The following is a 27,721-nucleotide window of genomic DNA, read 5'->3' on the forward strand; positions in this document are numbered from 1 at the left end:
CACGCCTAAATGCCCTACCCTCAACCATTTTGGAGGGTAGATACTTCAAAATACCATACCCTCAACGTAGCTGTCCATGTGAGCTGGGGGGGGATTGAAACTTCCACTCATGTACTTCTCCACTGTCCATTTTACAAAGATATCCGTAAGCTATATACTCTCCCCATGATGCAGTCCTTGCCCTTTAATTCTGATCTGCAACTTGCTTCCTTCCTCTTATCAGACTGTAGGAGGGAAATTACGCTAGCAGTTGCAAAATTTTGTGCAAGAGCGTGTGACATAAGGAAGCAGTTGGTAAAGACATCCTCCCTTATATAAGCCCTATGCTGTATCTGTATATATATATATATTGTTTGAATACTGTTTACCTGTTTTTATGTATTTTCCTTGACTGGTCATTGACCGTAAATAAACAAAGTAAGTAAGATAGCTTTTAAAGGGGATTAAATATGTCCATGAAGAATCATGCTATCAATGAGATATAGGGATGTGCTAGAATTCCACCCAATTCGGATTTGGTACCAAATTTTCCATTTATTCGCTTATTCTGACTCGTTGAGGATTGGATTTTAATGTAGCAAATTTCCACACTTAATTTTGAAAATGAACTTTTTTTAAAAAAAACCACCTCTAAAATATCAATTTTAAGAATGATAAATTATCAATATTTCCTTTAAAGTATTGATATTTCCTTCAAAATATCAATATTTTAAAAGAAATTCCTTTAAAATATCAAAGTTTCCTTTAAAATATTGATATTTTTCTGAGTGAAAAAAAAATCATAAAGGCAGCGGCTAGCAGATAAAGAACAAACCTGAATCAACGCCAGCCTGTTAGGTCGACAGAATGCTGTCGAACTGGCACTAGCCAATGGATCCCATCCCTACAGAGATATGATGGATCCTCCAAGTTCATCTGAATACCAGTCACTAGGAAGCATCAGTGGAGGATGTCTGTTGCCCTTAAGGTCTGCCTACCCCGAAGCATCTGGTGGGCCACTATAGGAAACTGGATTCTGGACTAGACGGACCTTTCGTCTGATCCAGGAGGACTCTTCTTATGTCCTCAAAACAGGCTTGTGAAAGGTACCTTCCCCAGCCTACCAAAGAGTCTCGGAGGACCAAGAGACATATTAGTAGACAGTGTCTTTGCTGGGAGGAGAGGAGTCTGTGTCTTGTGGGGTGGGTTGTGAGGCGGGATCTTCAGCTTCATCACCAGGCCCAGCATTGTTCAGCATCTGTTTATATTGGCGCTTGAAGAACCCAACCTAGAGAGAGCCGGGGGGGGGGAAGGGTAAGCAAGTGAAAGCAATGAACAATGTTCTATTTCTAGACGCTGGCATCCCCAAAGCAAAGGACTTCAGTGTTTAATTTCTGAGGAGAGTAGAAATCACACACGCCAGAAGCCCTTCGCCCCCAACCCAGATCTTGTAGCCAGCTAGGATTACTTCAGTGGTGATAGAAAAGTACTCTGAACATGCTCAAGAGACACCCTCTTTCCTTTCTCGCTTCATATACTAAGGCAGGGGTCACCAGCCTTTTGGGAGCTGTGGGCACCTTTACAAGGCCAAGAAACTGTCATGGGCACCACACACAAAAAGAACACCACAATCAAGCACACACCGCAACCTATACTATTAGCTACAGCAGCATACTTCTTTCGAGGCTAATTCTAGCTGGGACCAGGCAGGCAGAAGAGTCCCTGTGGGTGCCAAGGAGGGTCTCTGTAGTCACACATACACCTGTGGATGCCACACTCCTGATCCACCCATTAAGAGGCTTGGGTGGGGCCTGCTAGGATTTAACCAACTACGGGAAACTTATTCAGCCTGAGAGTCAGATGCGCCACAGACCATTTTTGACGCTTGGGCAGGGCCACCCACCTGACTATCTCCACATATCATATGACATCAAGTGATTCAAATGTCATGCTGGGAGCAGGCACAGGCTTCTCTCAGAACTTAGAGCTGTAGTCTCTGCTGCTGCCTTTTATTTATTTATTATTTGATTTATATCCCGCCCTTCCTCCCAGCAGGAGCCCAGGGCGGCAGCCTGTAATGGTAAAAGGCGCAGGCAGAGGGGGCTTCCCTCCGAACTTACCTGTCAAAAAGCAGGCAGAGGTTTATCTCGGACTTAGCACTGCGGTACTTAGCACAAAGATCATGGATCATTTCTCTCTGATCTAAGCACTTTGTGCTCAGGTCAAAAAGAACAGGTCTCTGTACCTGACATCATGCTGGGTAACTGGCAAGTGGCATGGTGGTTTGCCCAAAATGAGCTTGTGGGCCAAATTCAGAGGCCTTGCAAGACAAAGGTTCCCCATCCTTGACTGTAACCCTCCTTCCCTTCCCTTTAGACTCCCTCCCAAGCACCACCTCACCTTGTAAAGGGCTGCAGCAATGAGAGCAAGAAGAACAAGTCCTCCAACAGTGCTGCCGATTATCACAGGCAGGAAGTTGTAGCTCTCTAGATGCTCCACCACAGTCTGCACCTGGAGTGGGAAGAAAGTGGGCGGAGCCAGACGTAACCCAGGCATCCCAAAGTCATTCTCCAGCTCTAACCCAATAGAACCCACTTCTCTCCAAGTGCTGGGGAAGGGAGGCCAGACAGACAGCTGTCCATCTTCTGCCCTCCCCCTCCCCCAATCCATTTTAACCCTAGACTGCACGTCTCTTGCAGGAAACCCGAGTTTAGACCCCAGCTATAAGCAATGGATGATGCTGATGCTCTCCCCCTCCCCCCCTCCCCGAGCTTGGAAAATTTACTTTTTTGAACTACAACTCCCATCAGCCCCAGCCAGCATGGCCACTGGATTGGGCTGATGGGAGTTGTAGTTCAAAAAAGTAACTTTTCCAACCTCTGCCTCCTCCCAAGTGGTACCATTACGGCAGGACTTTGGGGCAGAAATCCAAGGGACCCCCAGCAGAATGATCAGGTGGGGCCCCAAAAGGAGAAGGGCTGGTTTATCACATTTTGAAGTATTACACATTACCATCTAACCCCAGTAACATAATTAAATTCAGAGTCTAAGGGTGCAGCTAAACTGTCAGGAGGGATTGAAGCACATACCGGAACTTGAGGTTTGCCCCATTAAAGGGGCAAATTCACTTTTAACAAGACACTTTGCCGTTTGAAAATTTGTATGGAAAAATGCATTAAAAAGGGCAGGATGATTACTGGGAAGACATGTAATCACCCCAACAGCAAATCAGGATGAAAGTAAACAAATTAGAACAATTGCTCCGTAAAAGATTGGGCATAGTCTACCCACTGTGTTAGCTTTGTGGAAGCAAATCAGGACAAAAGGTCATCTAGAGGAGTCCTAAAAAGGTTATCTAGAGGAGCCCTAAGTGCCCCACTGCCCATTACCTGGGTCTGTGCAAAGCCCTCTGTCTGTGTATATTTCTTCTCATCATAGGAAATCTGTGCAGAGCTCACCAAGGCAACTTTCTTCTGTTGGATCTGGGGGAGAAAAAAAAGCCTGCAGACACACTTGTTGCCTCAAAAGCAGCCAGACCATTTTCTCTGGCTGCATTTTGAAATGACTCTGCCGATGGCTGGGCACGTCTCCCTTCCCAACTGCTGATTAGGACTGCCCACAGCAAAGCGTCGGGCCAATCACGGTCTCTGACTGAGCCTACAGCAAAGCATTTTCATTGGACACACCTGGAGTGGCAATGGGGTTGATGGCCAATCAGCTTTGAAGTCTGTGTGATGCTGACTTCAAGGTAAAACATGCTTGAGTTGCAACTTCCAAGGTTTTGGAGCAAAAGGCGCCAGAGTTTGACTAGCACCATGTGCCCTCACGCTCAAGGTGGAAATACAGTGAAGTCAGCATAACCGCAAATGCATCTCTACCTGAGAGGTGGATCTTATTTGCCCATGAGAGCTCCCACCAGCCAGTCAAGAACCAAATTGTGTGAATTACCCCAAACAACACAAGAATGCCTTGTTTATTAACACCTTGCAGATCAGAAAAGGTTCCTTCCCTCCTTGCTGCAATGCCCCAGCAGCAACCTCTATACCTGAGATGCCCACTGGAAGCTGACGTTCCCCTTGATCCTGAACTCCAGCGGCTCCCGTATCTTCAATGACAAAATGTCACAATGGATTAACTTGCAGGAGGCTACAGAGCAGTCCTGAAGGAAGTGGAAAGATAATCCAGGGTGAGGCCAAAGGGAACTTACTGCTGAGCAAGAAATATCTTCAGCCAGGGCTGCATGCGGCTTGGTGATTCCAGTATTGGCTGCAGAAATCAACATCCTGAAAATATACCCACTTCTTTTTTATTAAAAACAAAACAAAGTTTCTAGGCATCATGGTTTAGAGGATGATCTTTTCAGTTGTTATATAATCTCGTTCTTCCTCCAAGGAGCTCAGGTTGCTTCCCCTCTCCTTTTGTCATCACAACAGTTCTGTAAGGTAGGGTGGCTGGCCAAAAATAATACAGTAAGCGTCATAGGTGAGTGGGGATTTGAACCCAGGTCTCCTCAGTGTTTGCAGAGGAGGAATGCATAAGTGGAGAGGACATTTGTAAGAGAGAATCAATCAACAAGTAAGAAGTGCTTTGCTTCTCTGATGATCCCCTGTAAAAGAGCTCCAGTATTTGCATGCATTTGTAGAATCAACAAATGGCAGAATTATCCTGGAGCATCATTTTTCTTTCAATGAGTTCTTATGGTCTTTTATATGGCGACCCCTCTCAGCCAGACCTATATCAACCATGCAGCTGATCCAGGGACAAGGCTGCAGTATGGTGCACTCACCAGCAGGGGGAGTTCCTCTGCTGCTGGAAATTCCTTGGTGCCTGCCCTTTCTGTCTCCAAGACACACTTAGCCACCTGAGGCTGTGGGGGGAAAAGAGAGTTTCAAAAATGCATTGGTAGCTTTTCTCCTCAGAGGTCCCAGCTCCAAGCCAGGCCCACAGGCAAGAACAGGAGCTGGAAGTGGGACATGGTGCCTTTTTCATCCATAGTTCCTATTTTCCCCAGGCAGAGAAATGGGTGAGCCGATGAAGGGGATTGCATTGGGGGTGAACAGAGATAGAGAACAAGAGCAGATCCTGATACCTGGGAGGGGACAACCTGAGAGACGTCCCACACCTGCATCCCTTTCAGTTTTACAGGGAGCTGAAACTTCACAGAGATGGGGACGCTTCGTTGAAGGAGGTTCTTCACCTGAAAGAGAAAATGGATTCTGCTCAAGACAGACAGGACGCTTCATGGGTCCTGGATTTCTGCTTCCACCTCACTCTGAGCCATATGAAATGTGCCCTAAGGATGGACAAATCTGTCAACTTTAGTTTCTCTTCGTTTTTCATTTTTTCAGTTCAAATTCAGTTTGCAGTTCTGCAACAGTTTTGTGGACTTTTTTAAAAATAGTCCTCTTGAAAATTCATCAACATTGTCTCACAAATTTCTCCCAATATACATATTTTGCAAGCAATTGCCCCTAATACAATGCATATTTATGTTATTTTCACTCATGCAGGCATTTTTATGCAAAGTTTCCCCTTGTATATCCATTTATGTACACTTTATTTGGCAGGAGAAATGCATTTCCAAATTGGGCAAAGTGTAAATCTCAAAGGAGAGCCGTGTTTTGGTTCACATATTGTTTTCAGTGTGAAGTAGGTAAGTTCACATTAAAATGCAAACTGAACATGATGTCTCCCCCAATCCTAGTCCTCTCCCTGTCCCAGCACTAAGGTCTGATCTACACATGCAACAAAAGGTGGAAACAGAGTGAACTATACCACCTGAAATTGCAGAGTAGGAGGATCATATTTTAACGCAATTAGATAACCAGCATAGCAGGAAAAGAATTGGGTTAAAACCTTTTTCCCTGGGAAGGTTTATATGTTTAGTCTTTCATTTAAGCATTCTTTACCCTGCTTTTCACTCAAAAAGACTCCCAGAGCAGCAGGCAATCCCTGTCCTCAGGATTACAAATTAAAAGATGCAGCACAAAAGGAAAAAGTGATGGGGTGGGAATAGGAAAACAAAGCCATCTTTTCTTAAAGTTACAAAGGTACTTTTTAAAAAAACCTTTTTTTTACATACGGGAGCATTCAAAAGTAGTATCTCTCACCTGTAGTCCTAAATGGTACAGTCTGCCTCATCATTCTACCACCTCATTCTGCTGCTTGTGCAGACGTAGTCCAAAGTCTGGTCTATGCATGCAGCAGGATGAGGCGTTAAAACGGACAGCACCACCACAGACAGGGCATATCATTTTGAATACAAGTAAAAACAGCAACAGCATATGGGGGCAGGGGCAGGTTCTAGCCCAGCAATCTCTCTGCTAGTCTAGATTTCTACTTGCGGTGAGTCCTTAACATAGGGGAGCACTGAAAATTGTGAGCCCTGACCCGTAACCTGGAGTGGTACAATCCATTCTACCACTTCAGAAGATGACCACCTCTTTCCCAGGTCTAAGAACAGAGCCCATTCTCCAACTCAACTCTTACCTACAAGACAACAACATGCTCATCTGTGTGGCAGCACTCTCACTACAGTACAGACTTCCATTCCCGCTAACCGGGGACTACTGGGAACCGTTGTTTGGAATGGGATACAGGATAGTGAGGGATCCCTGACAAAAAATCTCAGTACCCCAAACCAAGGTCGCTTCCCAGCAACATGTTCATTCAGCTGATACTGATTTGTTTGCACAAAGTTTGCAGGAAGGTTAGACACCAGCTATTTACTAAGCATTCATGCTGGTTTGTTTGCCAGGAGGTTAGACAATATTGTATCGTCCAAATGTTCTCCCACACTTTCCGTTGCATTTTCCCATGACTTTCCTGATTGCAAAAAGACAGATATTTTGAGGAAGAGGGTTTGTTTTGCGAGACCTCCAAGTAATCTATAATTCTGCTCTTCCAACCAATCCCCAGCCACACTGCCATCCCCTTTGCCTTTCACCTCATAGCGATGTTCCACACTCTTGCTTGCTTCCTCCTGGCCTCCTGTGAAGTTGACATACTTGGTTGACTCTTCAGTGCTGGGAGAACAAGAGAGAAATGAACATCCGTGGGAAACAGGGTGAGGCATAGATGAAGATGGAAAAAAGAGATTTCCCCAATCCTTGGAAGTGGGATGGGGGAACTCTATTTAGAGGGCACTCTACAAACTCAGCTTTCTCCCTGAAACACCCATAGTCACTTACCCAGTAGCAATGATGTACACAGCATATTTGACAGGCAACTCCGCTTGGTGAACCATATCCTTGGTGACGATGCCACCATTGTTACTGGGTGAGTGGGAGAGAACAAATACATTAATTTTTTTAAAGAACGTGAACATCATGCATTATTCCATCATGCTCTGCTTCATACATCACTCTTTCTATCATGTACTACATCAAACACCACTGCTGTGTCACAACACATAGCAAAAACCTTTGGAGTGAGCAGAGGATTCGATCCAGCGGGGTGAGTGGAGAATTTGATCCTGCAGAGCACTCTTTCGCTAGCCACTTCTCTAAGGGAAAAAGACTTGTGAAGAAACACCCATACCCCACAGGACCAAATCCTCCACTCGCCAGCTGTTGAGCAAAGGATTCAATCCTGCTGGAGTCTGGTTCTCCAACACGTTCCCTACAAGAAGCTCTGCAGCCTTCCCACCAAACACGATAACCAGTGACAGCCCCAGATCACTCCAAACAACTCAACCTGACCCAGGGCTGTCACTACCCAAAACAGCCAAAACCCAGATTCCTCCCCCCTCAAAAAAAAAACAGCCCTATTTTGTTCAGGATTCAGCTGAATCCAGGGCACAGCACTACCTTCTGCTTGGACCTGTCTGCACAGAACCAGTGTACATTACAGAGAGTTCTAGAGGAGGGTGGCTAACCCTGTAAATGCTGCTGGACTGCAACTCCCGTATGTCCTGAGCATGCTGCCTGGGGCTGATGGGAGCTGAACTTCAGAATCATCTGGAGGGCCACAGGTTAGCCATCCCTGCTCCAGAGCATGTTCTTGGGCACACATTCAATTCACACGGGGCCTTCTTAGGCTTCACCATTGCCCCATATGAACGGAATGTGTACTCTCCACACACCCAAGGCTGCTGCCACCACCCCACCGCTTGTAGCGTCATGCTTCAGGGGATGATCATTACTGGTGAGTAAACTGTCTTTTCTGCCCTTGCTGATGTTCCCTTCAAGGAACTCTTGGCAAGCTTTCCAAGGAAAGATCCTCTTGGAACACAGTTTGAAAGTCACTGCAGCCGAGCATCACACATTACAGGACTGAGCCCATATTTTTAAACAAGTCAGGGTCCAGCGGAATCAAATCACACTTTGACGCACTTATCAGATCTGTTCCACACTCCTCTGCAGCCCTCCCCCCAAAAAATTGGGCTTTGTTTTGCCCTGGAAGGCCTAGGGAGGGGCAAATCTGTCCATTTTGCTTTCTCTCGAGAGCCAGTGTGGCATAGTGGTTAGAGTGTTGGACTATGACCTGGGAGACCAGGGTTCGAATCCCCACACAGCCATGAAGCTCACTGGGTGACCTTGGGCCAGTCACTGCCTCTCAGCCTCAGAGGAGGGCAATGGTAAACCACTTCTGAATACCCCTTACCATGAAAACCCATTCATAAGGTCACCATAAGTCGGAATCGACTTGAAGGCAGTCCATTTCACTTTCTTATTCTTTAGTTCAGCTCTCCACATTTCACATCATTTTGCTCCCCCCCCCAAAAAAGGTCCTCATGAAAATTCATCAGCACTTTAGTGAGGATTTATACTAATATACACATTTTTGCAAAGCAATTTTCTCAGATGCATTTTTGTACATTATTTTCACAAAAATAAGCATTTTTATGTAAGCTTTTACCCTGGTATGTGCATTTTTGTACACGTTACTTGGCTGGAGAACTGCATTCAGAGAAATACAACTTTCAAAGGATGGCTCTGTTTTGGTTCCCACATCTTTTCAGAAAGTGTGAATTAGGTAAGTTTGCTCTAAAGTGTAAATTGGATCAAATCTGTCCCTCACTGCTAACCAGGCCCCATTGCATCATCAGAAACGCTGCACCACATGAGGCCCCATAAAGCCAGAAAAGTCTGAATGTCACCTGTTGGCTCTGGCCATGATCTGCAAAGTGTCCCCTAGATCGCTGTCCCGGTCGACGTCAAATGTGGCAACGAAGATAACCTGCAATACACAAACACATGGAGACTAATATGGGTTCATATTTCTATGTGTGAAGCTTACATCTGCAGGGATCTGCTTAGCAAAGGGAGACTATACCCTGACTCCACCTAGCATAAGAAATGGCATTGTATTGAGTCAGACCACTGAGCTATCTACCCTAATATGGGCAGCAGTTTCCCAGGTGGAGATTTTCCCCCTTGCCCTGCTGCCTGTGGATGCTGAAGACTGAACCTGAGACTTTTTGCAAGCATTTCATGTGTCCTACCACTAAGTTATGGCACAATTCCATAGCCTTCATTCACCTCTACTTTTTCAAGCAGCAAGAGCGGTATTCTTTACTTGATCTGATTTGCAATTTGAAGGCTTTGCAGGAGGGATAAGCAATAAGATGTTAAACACATTTCCTTTCTTTTATTTTTTGCCCCTCATTTTTTTGGGGGGGAGGGGAGAACAAATCATTTTTAATGCTATTTCAGAGTTAATCTCTTTGTTAAGAGAAATCAGGCCATATAACTTCAAAATAAAGGTGGAGGCAATGTATTTAAACTCTCTCCACATCAGAAGCAAAAAAACCCAAAAGCAGCTCCCTACATGTAGAAGACTAGTACATCAACACAAAGATTAGGGTAGAACCCTTCCCCTTAACATGCTAACTTTTCACAGGCAAGGAGGGTTGACTTAGGGGGAGCACTTAACTATGTAATGCTCTCTTGAAATGGCATAGTTACTGGAATGCTCTGACACCTGTTCTCCTCCCCCACCCCCCAATATATCAGCCAACAATTAACTTTAAAGTTGACAATGAGGACATTGAACTTGTCAAGGATTATCAATACCTCGGCACAGTCATTCACCAAAATGGAGACAATAGTCAAGAAATCAGAAGAAGACTAGGACTGGGGAGGGCAGCTATGAGAGAACTAGAAAAGGTCCTCAAATGCAAAGATGTATCACAGAACACCAAAGTCAGGATCATTCAGACCAGGGTATTCCCAATCTCTATGTATGGATGTGAAGGTTGGACAGTGAAAAAAGTGGATAAGAGAAAAATCAACTCATTTGAAATGGGGTGTTGGAGGAGATCTTTGCTCATACCATGGACTGCGAAAAAGACAAATAATTGGGTGTTAGGACAAATTAAACCAGAACTATCACTAAAAGCTAAAATGATGAAACTGAGGTTATCATACTTTGGACACATCATGAGAAGACATCATGAGAAGACATGACATTATGAGAAGACATGATTCACTAGAAAAGACAATAATGCTGGGAAAAACAGGAGGGAGTAGAAAAAGAGGAAGGCCAAACAAGAGATGGATTGATTCCATAAAGGAAGCCACAGACCTGAACTTACCAGATCTGAACAGGGTGGTTCATGACAGATGCTGTTGGAGGTCACCGATTCATAAGTCATAGTCGACTTGAAGGCACATAACAACAACATCATCACATCTTGTAGCTGGCAATTAATTCCAAGAGTACAACATACCTCTGCCCCACTGTAGAAAATTGGGTGGTTGACATTGCAGGTGGCATTCCTGCCAGCATCCTCTTCAGAGGCAACAGCCGAATGGCACTTAATGCTCACAACCTTCCTGCTGGGCTGAGAAAGGGGGGGGCATCCACAGTGTATGAATGGAACAAGACAACATCATTCCCAAGCAGCATCCACCACCCCATCCTGGCAATATGCCTGCTCTTCCACAGGCCTGCATCCCTCTGCTTCTGCCTACCTGTGGTAAGGTAACCTTGCGGTAAGATAACCCTGCAGGGTAGAAGAAGCTCAAAGTGGTGCTGTAGGAGTCCTCTCCATGGTTCTGGATGGAAGCTGTGATGTTGAGTTCACCAGTCAGGCCTACTATGAGGGTGCCCAGCCTGTGCATAAAGCAAAAAACAAAAAAGTGGGAGCTTGTCTGATTAGATACATGGAGCTTTTCAAATACCCAAGAATTTTAGAGATTTAGAAATATCCAAGAGATTGATGTAGACCCCTCCTTCTGACCCTGAAGTCATTGGGCTCATCCAGATGACATATTTATTGAGCATTCATCCTGATTTGTTTGCTAGGAGGTTAGACTATGTTGGGTCTTTATTGAGCATTCGTCCCGATTTGTTTGCTGGGAGGTTATACAACAATGAGCATTCATTCATGCATTCATCCTGGTTTGCTTGTGGGGTGTTTATACGTCTTTCCACTTATCCTTCATCAATCCCACGCATTTCAGGGCATGTCCCCATCACTTTTCTAACCACAAAAAGTCTGGGATTTTTAAAGTGTGTTTGCTGCACTAGAGTGCTTTAATTGACTTTAACTGCACAAACCTACATTTCTGGTATACGCTTCAACCTCTCCCTCAAAAGACTGGAGGTGACCCTCATATTTAGCCCACACTATTTGAACAATGAAGAAAATAAAACCTTAAAACTCAGAGTACATGCTTTAATGTTTACATTCATCAAATTTAAGCAAAAATACTAGAAGACTTCATACTGCCACATTTCATGGGTGAATACCGGATGTATGTGTTCTATTTCATTTGCAACTTCTGACTTAGGCTTCTGACTTTAGATCTGAGCTATTTAGTTGAAAATTTGGGGGTAGATCCAGACTAAGACTGCAGCCCTGGAACCACTGACCTGGGATAAGCCCCAGTGAAATAAGTGGGACTTACTTCTTATATATGCATACGATTGAGCTGTAAGTTAGTGAAACATAATTCCCAATGAAATCAATAGGTCTAAACTTAGTCATGACTAACTTTTCCACATTCCTTTCAATGAGACCCACGTCCAGCTGTCTGTCTGGAACCAACCCATTCTCTTTAACGATTTGAAGAGTAGCTGAGACCCCAAAAGCATGGGGAGGGACCTAGCTCTGGCCAGTGGGCCAGATCGTGATCTCCTCCACCACGTGTGGGCCAAGCTGCCCACCTGTCAATCACCTGAGATTACAATGATCATCAGGTAACCCTTTTATGCCCTTGTGGGTCTTGCAGAGCGCTTTGTAAGGTGCTTTGCAAGGGGCTGGGCAAGGCCCAACAAGCAGGTGACCATCTTGCGCAGGCCTGTGCAAGAAGCTCTGCCTAGGTGCCTGCAACACCCCTTTTAGACACGCAGGGTCTTTACCTGCCCCACACCTGATGTCAGGCAAAATAGAAAGAAGAGCAAATGATTTTCCTACCCTGAAAAAGTAAATGAAGTTCGCAAAGCATCTTCACATTTCCCGTCGTTGCCACAGTTCTGCTGAAAGGGGAGCTGCAAAGGTGTGCATAAAAACCACGCAGGTCAATTTTTGTGGGCACAGAGGGGTTTTGGGGGGAGGGGGAGAATTAAACACCAAATACTAAGGGTAGGGCCCAGTTTCTTAATGGATGACCTGTAACTGGGCTCAACCAAGCCTTTACTTTGCCCCATCCTGATAATCCCCGTCTCTTTTATAATGTTCATTTACCCGTGGTAAGCCATTTGCTACCCACTGTGCTGGCACAGAAGCTCAAGGCCATAAGGTTGTCTCAGTGATGGGGTCAGCTACAACTAGGAACAATGACCAGAGAAGATAGAAAGGGGAGGGCCACAGGCCCGCTCAGCTAGGAACAGGGATGGGCAAATCTGGCCATTCCAGTTTCACTCAGTCTTTCATTTTTCCAAACTTAAGTTTGGTTCTTCACATTTCGACATAAGTTTGCAATTTCTTTCTTTCTTTTTTTAAAGTCCTCCTAAAGATTTGTCAGCATTTTTCTCCTGTTTTCATAGGCAATTTTGCCTAGTATACACAATTATGCAAGCAATTTTCCCCAACATAATGCTTGTTTGTATGTCATTTTCACTAATGTATGCATTTTTCTGCACGCATTACCTAGTATATGCATTTTTTTACATGTTATTTGGCTGAAGAACTGCACTGCAAACCTTGGAGAAGTGAAAATTTCAAAGGACGGCCTGCATGTCCATTTATGTATTGTTTCAGGACGTGCAAATTAGGTAGATTCACATTTAAATGCTAACAAAACCGAACTGTTTAGGTTGCTTTTAATTATTTTTAATTATGTTTTAAAACTATTGTAACCCGTTCTGGGACCTTTGGGTGAAGGGTGGGTAATAAATAACAACAACAACAACAACAACAACAACAATAACAATAATAATTTTCTCCCCCATTCCTAATTAGGAATACTGCTATAATGTTGCCAGTTCTCATTTTGCAATCAAAGGACTCACTCACCTGTGCTGTGTAATTCTTTTCAGAATCTTTGCTCAGGATGGGCTGGAGATTGTAACCTTTTGCGATGGGCTTCCCCACGAGGCTGAAACTGAGTCGCAAGGTGACAGGCGTCAGGGTATCCTCTATGCAGATCTGAAAGATGGGGCAGAGAAAGAGAGAATTTTTCAAAATTCATCATGAGTGCACATACATTCTGCACAAAAACAGAGCTTCTGCACACAAAAAGTGAGTTTCTCTTTTAGCTGCATAGTGATATCCAGGGAGGTCTATTTTACATATTGCTCCTGAACCAAATATATATATATATATATATATATATCTATCTACAAATACTAAAAATATTTCAAAATTTTACTGTCTTTTTTCCCCCTCCTAACTGAAAATAACTGGGGTTTTTTTTCTGGTGGCTTCAGATTTCACAAGCTTTTACTTCTCTCTGCAGCGTCATTGCAGGCTAGAACAAATCTGCACCAGTGACACACATATGAGGCTTATGCTGCCCCCCCCAATAGGGTATAAAAGTGCAATTCTAGTTCTGTACTGATATATGCTTAAATAGTCATAGAAACTATTCTATAAAGACAAATTCTACAAAGAAAGGAGGAATGGCTCTATGGGATACCCTTGGCCACAAGGAAGATAGCGCACTCTACTGGTGAAACCAGGCCACACAAATCCTAAGAACATAAGAATACCTAAGGCCCATATAGTGCAGCATCTCACAGTGACCAATCAGATATCAGCGGGAAGCCCACAAGCAGGTACTGAACACAACAGTGCTCTCCCCAATCAATTCTCAGACAGATTGATTTGGGAAGACGAAAGGCAGAAGGCTTTGACTTTCTCAGATGTTGGTCACTTCCTCCAGAGGACCTGTTGATTGAGCATTCATCCTCATTTGTTTGCACAAAGTTTGCAGGGAGATTATACGATGTCGGCTGTTTATTGAGCATCTATTCTGATTTTTGTTTGTAGGGAGATTATATGGCGTCACCTCAAGCCACTGTTACCGGCCGCTTTCCAGTACATTTTCCCATCACTTCCCTTACCGAAAAAGCCCAGATTTATTTACTTAGGGAGCGGGTTTGTTGTGCAAGAGTACCAAACCCACCTGGATTTGCCAGTATGCGCTTGAATCCCACCTGCAAAACAGTGACAGTCTAGAAGGACCCCTGACATTGCACCAAATCTCTAAAGGAAGTCACATGGGTGGGGCACAGTGCCAAACTCACAGGCAGCTCAATCCGATGATCCTGGCATTTACGCTCAAGGCGCATCTGGATGGTTGTAGTCAGGATGGGGGATTCCGAGGGGAAGGTGGCTCGGAATTTCGTTCTCTCATAGTCCAGGGCCAAACTGTAGTGAAGGTCAGTAAAGATTTCACCTGGGTGAAGGGCAGAAAAAAAGGATTGGGGTTGGCATGAGAAAAGAAACAAAGAGGAAGTCAGTAAGGCTGGAACGGAGAACCTCAAGCCCAAGGGCAAAAATGTGACCCTCCAGACTTCTCTGTCTGGCCCTCGGAACTCTCCCCAGGCTGCTTGGGGCTAAGAGTATTATTGCGGGCCTCCCCAATCTCTGAGCGGTGAGATTTCAGGGGTCCCTGCAGTCATCCAGGGTTTGGTTTCCTTTGGAAAGAAGACCAGCAGAGACTGTGGTGTCTTTATGAAATATGGTTTGTTTATTTACACACATTCCAACCTGAGCTTAGGATGGAAGGGTTCAAGGCATCAGCAGTCCAATATCCAGCTTTTCCATCTGGGTTGCAGGAGGCATCCTAAAGCCATGATGCAGAGGGATAGCCTCTCTGCCTGCCTCCAGTTCCCAGCCTTTCTCCAGACACTCTCTACACACACTCAAAGCACAAACTTCTGCTAGCTGCCAAGAGGGGGGGAGGAGGCTCTCCTGAAGAGTTTCAATGACAAAAGGATCTTCCTGGCCCATTCACCAGTTGCTGGGCACTTGAAAGACCCATTAGCAAACTGGCCACTCTGTTAGCTTAACAAAAGAAACTCATCTAGCCAGCAGAACCAGCCCCTCCCCCAAGGCACAGGATTCCAAATCAAAGGCTGGAAGGGGACTCACAGGGATCATCCATTCCAACCCCCAAATTCACAACAGTATTTTTGCCCGGTGGTTGGAATGTGTCCTTGAACTGTGGTAATGTCTCTTGCTTATCTGGAGGGAGGGTGAGTGGGTGTAGAGACTAGTCTACTGTACAAAGGTAAAATTTACATGCATTGCTCCCCACCCCCATTTTTGCCTTTGGCCCTTAGAAGATTGCACAGAAAGGAATGTGGCCCTCAGAACAAAAAAGGTGCCCCTCCCCTGATGTAAGGGAGTTGGGCAGGGTGAAAGGGAAGCTTCCCCCAGTCCCGAAACTCTCCCCTTCAGAAGTGGCCAGTTTCAGGCTACAGACAGACAGCAGTGGGTGACGGCTTTTTTTCCTGAGGAGCTTGTCAAACAACACACAAGCCTCAGTGCCTCTTTCTCTTCCCCACGACACCATGCTTCAGGGAAGCTATTTGCCTTGCATTTGTTTACTGTGACTTATTATTTCACTGTGTGCTTGTTTTTTTCAAGCGTCTCTAGTAATCTATCGACTTAAACATTTGTTCAGCTCTGACAAAACCCCGTTGGTTTTTTTTTTTTTTACAGTTGAAAAAATGCTCCGCAGAGGGGGAGGGGAGCGGCTTTGTGAGCGACACAAGAGCAAACCAATCTGTGCTGTGCACAGACTCTTCCACAACAAACTGGTAACTAGGAAAGGGCTCCCCAGGACTTGATCTAGGGAAGAAGGCATGTGCGGCCAAAATGTGGCAAAAGTGCTTCCACAGCAGGCTCCAAAAAAGTAGGCATGCACACACCGTTTGTATTTGTGTTAGGATGATTAGTCAATGGCAGCTGTGGGAGTGGGGAAGTCAAGGCACAGGATTCTCTTCCCCTTTTGCCCTGAACTGGCTCCAAATAAACCTTAGGCAGGCCAAGGAATCCGGCTGACTCAGCATTAGAGAAAGACAGAAAACACAGCAGCGCAGGTTTTTTTTTTCAACGGACAGAAGTTCTGTATATTTAAGCAACAGGTAGAAGTCAGCAGCAAAACTTTTCCCTGGACTAGCTTCCTTCTGGGGAAAGCTCCACTTACTGATTTCTGCCTTAAAGGCACAGATTCTGTCTGTTAGAAAAACTGAAAGCAGTGTTTGGATTTGGGGCCATGCCCGGGGAGGGAGGACAGCAAGAATCCCCATCCCACCCCAGGCAACCCTGGATTTCTGGACAAAATGTCCACATAAGGAATGGACTCCATTGGCATAATTGTGAAGGCCAAGGAGAGGCTTTCTTCAGAAGGGGCTGTTGGGGAATACCCAGTTGGTGTCAGACTATTGTTTGGTTCCTCCTTGCAAGGCCTAATGAGGCCTAGAATCCTGGGCCATTCTAAGGCAGAGGGGATGGAGATCTGATCATCCTTTCAGCCTGCAGGGAGGCACGTGGTACAGTCCCCTCAATGAATGTGGTGGTATGCTTGAACGCATCCCATGTTAAAAAAAAATTGCAGCATGCAGAAAGCACATCGGGGAGAGGACGTTGGAAATTGGGAGGAGGGGCATTCTCCCGTCACCATCAGCTGTGCATTCTGAGATGGTAGAGGCTAGTGAGAGGGCCGTACCACCAGTCCCCCAGCACATTTGCATCAATGGTACATCCGCACACGTTTGAGAGGTGCAGCCTATTGTGGAACGCAAAAGTCCCTGGGTATGGACAGGACTGCTCCAGTGGTTTCCTCCCACAATCCTACATCCCCCACAGGCTCATGCCTGAACAAGCATTGCAGCCTCACCTAGTTTATCCTGAGTGGCTTTGGCAACAGTGAAACACACATTAGCCATGCTGGCTGCCTTCCTGAGAGGCTCCTGCTCCTGACATTGGAAATCCAAAGTGGGGATCAATGGCGGGAGGAACTTGATGGTGACCTCCACTCGAAGAACAGGACGGGACCTACAAGGAAGGAGAGCAGGGCAGGTTCAGCACCCAATCACCAAGGGTGTAGTCATCCAGGGTCTCAGGGGGTCTTAGACCCCTTCATTTTTTAGGAGCAGGGTCCCTGTGTCTCCAGCATCCTATGAGCCACTGAGAAGAGTTTTCAAACATGCTTCCTTGCCCTTTCCTGCTGATTGGAGCCAATCAGAGTGAAAGGAAGTGAGTCAGCCACTGAGAAGACTCTTCTCAGCAGCTCTCCCCTTTCATGCCTATTGGCTCCTTGGGACATCTGTTGTTGTGGGAGAAGGCATTAATAAGGACCTCATTCTCAACCCAGCACCAAAAAAAAAAATTATGGGAGGGAGTGTGGCTGTGATCATCCTAAAGGGACCTTGCCCTTCTGAATTTACCACTACACTACTGCCAATCACACACACACACCCTCCAATCAGGGATCGCATATTCCATGTGGCTGCAAACCAAGCACACAGTCTGGCAACTGGGAGAAGAACTCCTGAGCATCTTCTCAATTTAAAAAAACACACATTTCTAGCCCCTATGATAATAGGGGGAAAGTGGTTGTAAAATGGGGGAGGGGCAGTGTCTGGATGAGCAGAGCTGGCTCTAGTTTCTAGCAAGGATCCTTCCCCCACATACACACACGCCTCACCTCATGAGCAGGACCTGTCCTTGTTGTCCAACAGCTATGTCTTTTAGGCCATCCCCTGTAAGGTCTGTTCCTCCACTGACAGCTTGGCCAAAATACAGGAACCCCCCGGAAAACTTCAATCCTTCAATGCGCTGAAAAAAAATGAGGGATTCAAAAAGAAAAAGGGTAACCTGAGGACCAGAGTGCCCTCACGACCACAAAGACTCTGGCCCACAAAAAATAAGGTTGCTATTATTATTATATAAGTATTGGTTGAATTTATATCGTGCCCCTCCTCCTGAAGGAGCCCAAGGTGGCAAACACATCGCCAATACTATTTAATAACAAAAAGAGAAATGCATTCTAAAAACATTCTAAACAAAATATTCCAGGATAAAGGACCAATATAGAAGCAACTCTAGATATGTCTCTGATCAAGCAAGCTCTCAGTGTCAATAAAAAACAGGAGAAAGGGGGCAGCCATATTTTGCAGGGGCCTTTGTGAGGCAGCGCAAGTGGTAAAAGTCCTTTGAAGGCAGGAAGTGACGTGGAGCTCACCTGGAGGTACTCAGGGTTGATAGATGTCTGTTTCCCCCCAAATATATACAACGCTCCTACATTCTCATCCTCCATGGGGGCCCCAATCGCTACATCCGTCCATCCATCCCCAGTGATGTCACCCGTTTCCGCCATGCTGGCACCAAAGCGACCAAAAACATGCCCTGCCTTTCCTTTCAAAGATGCGCTGCAGTGAAGTTCTCCCTCCTAGAAGGCGTAGTCAAAGAAAACATTTGAATGGAGCAGAGCAAAAGAAAACATGCAAGCAACCCCACCTCATGGCCTACGTCTAAGACATCCTTCACCAAACATCTCAGGGTATATCTACGCTACATTACATAGGATTTATACTAGTGAGAACTGTCAGAATTCCCCAAGAGTTTTCATTTGTTGGGGGTTGTGAAAATCCTGTTAGAGACATCCCATCTCACCCCACACAGGACTATAAGAAGGAAAGGCTGGATTTGCAACTTGGGTACATCTCCAGTGTTTCACTCTCCTGGTTATTTCCTGAGGCAAGCACCCAGGTGCATTTCTCCCTCTCTTGAAAACACAGATGAAGTCCAGCACCAATGCACAAGACAGAGGGTCGCTAGGAGAAATGCAAATCAGTTCGCACTTAAAGGCGAATCAACCTAATACGCATTCCAAACCGCGATGCAAACTGAAACAGGCCATCATTGAAAATTTGCAGTTCTCAGAAGTTTGCGATGCAATTCTTCAGCCAAGTAATATGTACAAAAATGCATATGCTTGTGAAAATAACATACAAAATAATATACAAGAATGCATTATATTAGAAAAATAAAAATATTAGGAAAAATATGCTTTGCAAATACTTGTACAGAGGCAAAACTGCAAAATGTGTGTGAGAAATTTGCACTAAAATGCTGATGAATTTTCACAAGGACTTTTTTCCCCCAAAAAATTGCAAATTGACATGGAATTTTGGAGAACTGATGACTGGAAAAATGAGAAACTAAGAAAAAAATGGCATTGAGATATTCACTATCCCTGTTGGTCACTACTCCAACAAGCAGCAACGTTAAGGATTTATTTGCCAAATTCAACATTGCTGGCTCTGCTTTCCTAAAACCCTGAAATCCAGCAGCACATATAAGAAATAAAAACAAAAAGCATGCCAATTTTGAGCACACGCAAAGCGCTCTCTCCCCTCCTCTGAATAATCACATCCAGCCCCCATAAAACTGGGTATTCGTGGCAGGGCTTCTAGATCAAAGGGTACAACTTTGAGGCATGTTTGAGCCCCAAATCTCTTTCCTTGGCTACCAAACTTTCAGGCAACACCCTTTCTCACCCAAAGTGCAGACCAGGGATAGGGAACCTACTGGACTATAACTCCCATCATTCCTGACCCTTGGCTATGCTGACTGGGGCTGATTGGAGTGGAGTCCAACAACATCTGAAGGGTCACAGGTTCCCTGTCCCTGATAAAGGCCCATCCATCCTTATCAGTCTTCCATTCTGGCCAACCATCTTCTCTCTTACCTTAAAACGACAGATGTAAACCCTTCCTCCCGTAATAGCATCATAGTACATGGGGGCTCCAACCAGTACCAAGTCTGTGTTGGTGTCTTGATTCAGGTCCACAGAGCAGAGCGTCGCTCCAAAATAGGAACCAACCTATGGCATCAGACAAATGTCCCTTTGAGTTTCATTCCTACTTTCCATTCCCAGATGTGTGTGCTGCCCTTTATGACACAGCCACAGCCAGCATGTGCCCCCTAGCTGAGTACTCCAAAGGAAATCCAGCTCTTAACAGGGGAGAAAAGAATGTTCCCCACTTCCAGCTTATATCTTGGGGTTATGGATGTAAGAACACAGGTGTGGTCATCTGGAGTCATGGAGGGTCATAGACCCCTTACTTTTTGGGGAGCAGGGTCCCAGCAGGTCCCTATGAGTGAGCCAATCAGCATGTAAAGGGAGTGTGAGAAGAGTCCTTGTCCTTCCATGCTGATTGGAGCCAATCAGAGTAAAAGGGGGTGAGTCAGACACTGAGAAGACTCTTAGAATCATCAAATTGTAGAGCTGGTCTTCTCATGAGGTAACACACAGTCTCCCCTTTCATGCTGATTGGCTCCTAGGGTAGAGTGTGGACTCAGGAGACAACAGGGAGAGCAAGGGAGAGGAGGGAAAGGAGGCATGGTTGCGAGGGGCATTACGATCATGAAGAGACCCTGCACTTCTGATTTTGCCACTGCGCTACTATGTAAGGAGGCATCGTTTTCTGTCCTGCCCTGTATTCGTCACAATCAGCACTGTTTCTGTTCTGCCGCAGTTCATCTTCCACCAGAAACTACGTCATTCATCTCACTGTCCACTGTGGCAACATTACGTAATTCACGTAAGTAACTGCATGAATTACATTGTCGCTACATTATTCCACCCCATTCATTTCAATGCAAAGGAAACACAATGCAGACAGCGTGGGGGATGCAATCAATTCGGCATTGTCTGCAGACTAAAAGCAACAACAACAGTGAATACCAATCATATTCACTGGATTGATTTCCGTTCCGGATGTAGGACGAACAAGCGCACGTTGGCAGTTTCTGCTCCCGTTCCCATTTTTGACAAAACTCTCTACCATTCCTTATCATAACTCACCGTGGCCTCCACAGCATCCTCTTCCCCCTTCCAGGTTCAGAGGTCTTCCACACAGTCTCTCAACTTCTTCAGCAGCCCCATCCCATCCCAGCCCATACCTGTTCTCCAACAGCCTCTGTCATCAGCTGCCACTCCCTGCTCCCGGCACGCCTCTGCAAGAGGACAACTTTGCCAATGTAGTTGTAGCGGGGGGCTCCAACTACAAAGCCGCTTCTCCCATTGAGCTGGACAGGCTGAGAAGAATAGCCTAATAATAACAATAATAGGGGTGTGTGCAGAAGGGAGATCAGGATTTACTGGTAGATCTCTGGCTGATTTGCAGTAGATCAGCAAGAGTCTCTCAGCTTCCCATGGATTGACAACAGCAGCCAGAAAATAAAAACAACTTTTTCCACTTAGATTAAGCTGCCGGAATAAAAGTCCAGGAGCAGACTTCTGTGTGAAAGGGTTGTGAGTAGTACAGTCCTGATACTGAAAACAAACCTCTAGGCTCAGAATATACTCTCTGCTCTTTCATTCTATGTCTTTTGCTCCTGGCTCTGTTTAGTAGATCTTGGCATTTTAGTCAGGGCTGGCCCCAGGCATGCCGAGGCCCTTGTGCACCAGACTGCCCTGGGCCCCAGCACACGCACGGATGCATGCAGCCATGCATGACTGGGACCGTGGGCAACAGTCTGCCTTGGACGTGCGGCTCCTGCCTGTTCCACCTACCTCTCTCCTGTGTCCTGCTGCTGAGCCGTGGATCTCAGCAGGGAAGCGCTACTCCCCCACTCTAATGAGGGGCCCTTCAGGGGCCCCTGTGGGCCAGAGAGCCCTTGGCCAGGGCCCCACCTGGCCGCCTTTTGGTACCGGCCCTGATTCTAGTAAAAACAAAGTAGATCTAACAAGGCTGAAGTCAGCCCAGCCCTGGCCTAGAAGTTTGTGTGTGGGCAGGGTGTGCTGATAGACAGGAATATGCCAGTGGGAGCCAACATAGCACCCTCTACAATATATATTATTTATCAAAGTAATTATATACCGCCCCCTCATAAAATATCAGAGTGGCATATTAAAAAACATTAATAGCAGTGCAAAACACTCATGAACAAGACTGGCTACTCAAGAAACATTTTAAACCACTGCAAAGGCCTGTCAGCATCAGAACGTCTTCAAGAGACGCCTGAAATGCTGCAAGAGTGTTTTTACAGCATCGGACTGACAACACTAAATGCCCGACCTCGTTGAGGCCTCTGTAACACGGGGGACGACTGTGTGATTTAATAGTAGCTAGGTGGAGATTTCTATGTCCCTCACTGGCGAGAGCGTGGGATCTGTCACAATGCAGCTGCCTCTGGGGCGGAAACGCACTGCACTCAGACATGGTAAACTGGGGTGTGGGATTGGTTTTACTACTTACCAAGATAAGCATTCTTCATATCCTCAGTGGTGCTGGAGGCTTTAATAAAGCTTGTGTCTCTTTCGCTGTTGTGATACAGAAAGACCCCTCCGGACCAGTCATTTGCACCGACTGCTCCCAAGACTGAGCCATCCTAAATCGTGGCACGCAGCAAAGCAGGAAGAGTTGGCCCCAAACCAGCATCAATGGGAAAAATGTAAAGGAGGAATTAGGGAAAGATGAAAAACGAAAAATACATACAATACCATAGGTATTTTGCAGCATAGCACCCCCTACACCTGCAACTGAGCATTATAATAAGCAGCGCCAACCCTGCAGAGCCAACCATCCTTACTCCTTTCAGCCTAAGGGACTCATCCATTCAGAAATGACATGGTTGTGTGAGATCTTACAGGTATAATTAGTACTGCAAATTCCAATCGACTTTAAGGTTGTTGCTAATTGGTGTTGAATTCAGCATCCTGAGAATGTTCACTTTCTGTTTTAAAAGCAAATTTCTGGCCCTTATGGTTGTAGAGTAAAAATTTAGAAATTTCTCTAATGGCCATGTCCTCCGTCCATCATTACCCTTTGTCATTCCCTTCATTGAGGAAAAAAAAAATTCCAACATTGATGGAGCAAATGAATCACACAAACAGGTTCATGCAACCCTCAGCTAATCTATGGATATACTTCTCATTAACAAAATTCATTCTGGCTGTAGGAATTTAGGAATCTCCTGGCTTCTTCAGAATATCTGAGACTGGACTCCTCACATAATCTGGGGGCTCGACTCACCGGAGTCAACGAGGCACTGAATCCTTCCTGGGACATTTCCATCTGGAAGGAACTGGTGCTCTGGGATTGGGTACCTGCAGGGAAGGGTAAAGCCAGGACACAGACAAACAGGAAGAGCACACAGGAGAGGCTGTAAGAAAAGCCCACATTTGAATCGCCAAATGATAATGCTATGCACATCCCCAGTATCGGTGCAGTGAGAGATTTTGGGGTGCAAGGCATAACTCAGGGTTGGTTTCCTTAGAACGAAGGCCACTGGAGATGATGGTGTCTTTTGTGTAACATATGGTTTTATTTACAGGGCTTGGAAAAGTTACTTTTTTAAAACTACAACTCCCATCAGCCCCAGCCAGCATGGCCACTGGATTGGGTTGATGGGAGATGTAGTTCAAAAAAGTAACTTTTCTAAGCTCTGTTTATTTACACATCTATACAGGTTAAGCATAAAATAAAAGGGCCCGCAGGATTAACACTCCAATGGATCCTGCTCCCCCATTCAATTTCTAGCAGGGAACAAAACCATACCCTTGGGTTCAGCACACAGAACAAGTCAAGCCTCTGTGTCTCTTCCCAGCCCAGTCCAAGACACAGCTGGTCCCTGGTATCGCCTCCACTCCACTCACCAGTCACATCCAGCCACCTTCTGGAAGCATCTCCAGATAGTAGTTTCTGTGGCAGCCAGTCTCTGTTGTACTCCTTTGTCATGCAAAGAGATACTTAACAGACTTGGCCAGAGCCATGCAGTTAACAAAGAGACTGGTTTAACCACTTTAGCAGTCTCTTTCTCTACAGAATCCCATCTAACAGATATAAAACCACAGGCTGGGAGGGAACCCTGAAGATGTCATCTAGACTACCCCCAATCCTATAACAATAGGTGTTACCTTGGCCTGAGCTCGTTGTGGATCTAGTGCAGGGAATCATTTGAATCAGGGTTCACCAGAATTTATACCCAGAACCTGTTTTCACTATTAGAACACAGCCATTAACTATGTGGAGTAAAGAGGGTGCTGTTGAGCATGTGCAGAGCGCCTTTTCCTAAGCAAAAAGCAGGCATCACCAACATGGCACCCATGGGTGCCAGTGTGCTTGCCAGTACCTCCTATGGCATCTGCAAATGGTCTTGGTAAATATTCCCCTCAAAAATCCACAGTGCATGAAAGACAGTTGGTTCTTCCTCTTCAGTTCCTGTTTGCATTGCCTCAGCCTCTCCTACATTGAACATGTCAATGTGTTATTGGATGGCAGGACTGGACACCCACCCTCCCATCCACTCAGAACAGAGGAGAGGTGCAAAGAGCTTCTCTCTGTGAGCCATTCTGTGACTGGCACCACAGCACATTCTTACAATTCCAAATATGCCGCAACAAAAATTGCGCAACAAAATTGATGGTTCCTGTCATATAGAAGCTACACACACACACTCACATGTGGAATTGAGAGGGAGGACTTTCAGGGCAGAGGTTGCCCTAACCAGGCAATCCTGAGCCCTTGCTATCGCTCATTTCAGAAATCAAAGCACTGTTAACATGAACTTCAACAACCTTAATTCAAGTTGACTTCCTGGATGAAGAGAAATGAGTGACCATCTTTAACTGTGACTTTTGCACCAATTATTGTTAAATTAATCTGAAACTGTACAGTATGCATTCAGCTACAGTCTCTTCACATCTCAGCCCAAAACGCCCGCAGCTCTTGAATGAAGTGCTTTGTTGAAAATCTGAAGTGAAATGAAAGCATTTTGCTCCCAAAGATCCATTACAAAGATTTGCTTCAGGTTTGCTTCAGGCAACATCTTCATGGCACTACCAAAACCAAAACCAAATGGAAAGCCACGTGCATGAAGCATCTCCCACCTGCTTCAAACTGATTTAAATCGCAACATCAGAATTGCCTTCACATACATGTGCACCCAAAAGAAGAAGAGTTTTCCTGGTGTGGTCAAATCAGTTCAAACCACTTCACATGGTTTCCTACAAAGTTTATAGGCCGATGCTTTTCCCAGATTTAGCAGCAGACACACCAACACTTCAGATTGTGTGTCTGCTGCTGTGTGGGCAATCGGTGGTCCTCCCTACATGCTGCTGGATTCCAGGTTTTGCATATGGGCTGCTCACAGGTAACTGGGTAGCACTAAGAAAGCAGGATGCTGGATTAGATGGGCCTTTGGTATGAGCCAGCAGAGGTCTTCCTAGGTTCTTAACTCCCATCAGCCCTAGCCAGCATGGGCAAGGGATCAGGGATGATGGGAGTTAGTAGTCCAACAGCAACATCTGGAGGGTCCCAGGTTCCCCACTGCAAGTTTAGAGGGCTTGCCTTCTGCATCTTATGTTGAAAAGTGGTGTTCTAGCTGCTGAGCTTCAACCCTAGGAGATCTAGGTTCAAGTTCCAACTTGGCAGCAGACAGGTCATTTATCTCAACCTCAGTTCCTCATCTGGAAAATGGGCATAATGGGGAAAATGGGCATAATGGGGACTTACCACACAGAGGAACTCTGAGGCCAAACAAGGTAAGGACCACAAAACGCTTTGCAAGTTAGAAATGTCATACGATCAAGGAATAGAACATTTTCAGTGATACACAGTTCTAGACAAGGATTGGAGAAAAGGACTTCAAGGCTTTACTCTGCCTGCCAAAGTCACTCTTTTAAGGGCCCATCTGGTACCTTCTATGGCAAAGATTTTATCCTTTAGTTGATCCTGGATGCCTTTCAGGGCGTCGAAATTGTGCACAGTGAAGACATGCTCATGATCAGGCTCAGAGGCGATTTCATCCAGTTCTTTCCTGGCTGCGCTGGTTGAGAAAGCATTGCCAACCTTCATTGGATGGAACAGGGAAAAGGGCACAAAGGATGTGAGCATTTGTTACTTGTAAAGGTGAAGGATCCACTAGGGAGGAGGCCAGCTAAGTGAATTAGCACTAAGGATAGAAGTATCTGTCCTTTTTCCCCCTCTCATTTTTCCAGTCTTAAATTTGGTTCTTCATCTTTCTGCAGCAATTTGGGATGATTGTATATTTTAAAATCCTCATGAAAATTCTTCAGAATTTTAGTACACGCCCTGATCACCTCTTGTTTGGACTACTGTAATGCGCTCTACGTGGGGTTACCCTTGAAAACGGTCCGGAAATTACAACTGATACAAAATGCGGCGGCTCGACTACTTACGAATAGTCGCCGCCGAGATCACATCACACCAGTGTTGTTCGACCTACACTGGCTTCCAGTTGTTTTCCGAGCCCAATTCAAGGTGTTGGTATTGACCTTTAAATCCCTATACGGTTTCGGCCCAGTTTATCTCATGGAGCGCCTTCAACGCCACCAATTATGCCGCCCGACAAGATCGGCCACACAGGGCCTTCTCTCAATCCCGCCAACAAAAACAGCCAGATTGGCGGGTACAAGAGAGAGGGCATTCTCAGTGGCGGCCCCCACTCTTTGGAACTCCCTCCCACAAGATCTCCGGCATGCCTCTTCCCTAAATGTATTTCGGAAAGCCTTAAAGACCTGGCTTTTTCAGCAGGCCTTCGGGGTATCCGGGGAGGGTTAATCGATATAATTGTAATGCCTCCTACCCAGTTTTAATATTGTTGTTGTAGATCTATTGTTTTTATTGTATTACTGTATTTTATTAATTGTATTTTAATAATTTTGTAAGTCGCCTAGAGTGGCCATTGGCCAGATAGGCGACGAAGAAATTAAATTTATTATTATTATTAGTGTGGATTTCTCCTAATAAACACGTTTTTGTATGCAGTACTGACTAGTGTACACATTTTTGCAAGCAAATTCTCCTAACAAATTGTTGCATGTTGTTTCCACTAATATATTTATTTTTATGCATTTCACCCTAATATATGCATTTTTGTAAACATTGGTTGGAGAACTACATTGCAAACTTCAGGTAAGTGCGAATTTTTGAAGGATGGCTGTGTTTCACTTCTCATTGTTTCAGAAAGTGCAAATTTGATAATTTGGCTTTACATGTGGACTGAACCGAATTTCTCCCCCATCCCTAGCCAACAGGAAAGGCTATAAACCACACAATAAAACAAAAGCAAATGTGCTTTGAATAATCAATAAACTGATTACATGGAAAGCACATACACAAGTGCACACACACACACACATTTCAAGACCTGCTTCTGTCCACTTGCAGTTTACCAAACCAATGACTCCTTGAAAAATCCTCACCCCAATGGCATAACGGATTATCCCTGCTTGTGCAGCCTCCTCCACCACATGACTATAGGAGAGCCGCTCATTCTTCTGCCCATCTGTTATCACAACAAGAATCTTGGTAGCTCCATTTCGGGATCCTTTCCCTGGGACAAAAATCTCCATCCTTGAAAAGA

The 27,721-nt window shown here is 45.4% G+C and overlaps 1 protein-coding gene across 1 annotated transcript; it reads right to left on the bottom strand.

Moving 5' to 3' along the window:
- Nucleotides 1–628: 628 nt before the first annotated feature.
- Nucleotides 629–27,710, bottom strand: LOC133367499 (integrin alpha-D-like). Its single transcript, XM_061591595.1, has 23 exons — nt 27,561–27,710; nt 26,034–26,184; nt 23,368–23,441; nt 22,591–22,723; nt 21,293–21,441; nt 20,076–20,210; nt 18,567–18,773; nt 18,030–18,160; nt 17,220–17,377; nt 14,617–14,768; nt 13,385–13,516; nt 12,344–12,417; nt 10,896–11,037; nt 10,652–10,765; nt 9,080–9,159; nt 7,170–7,253; nt 6,926–7,004; nt 5,069–5,176; nt 4,766–4,846; nt 4,025–4,138; nt 3,369–3,461; nt 2,380–2,490; nt 629–1,267 (listed from the first exon to the last, which is right to left on the bottom strand). The coding sequence occupies exons 1-23, from the start codon at nt 27,708–27,710 to the stop codon at nt 1,133–1,135; spliced, it is 2,787 nt and encodes a 928-aa protein (XP_061447579.1). The 3' UTR covers nt 629–1,132.
- Between the last annotated feature and the right edge of the window lie 11 nt (nt 27,711–27,721).

This window comes from Rhineura floridana, chromosome 11 (genome assembly GCF_030035675.1).
Source record: "Rhineura floridana isolate rRhiFlo1 chromosome 11, rRhiFlo1.hap2, whole genome shotgun sequence".
Taxonomy (NCBI): Eukaryota; Metazoa; Chordata; class Lepidosauria; order Squamata; family Rhineuridae; genus Rhineura; species Rhineura floridana.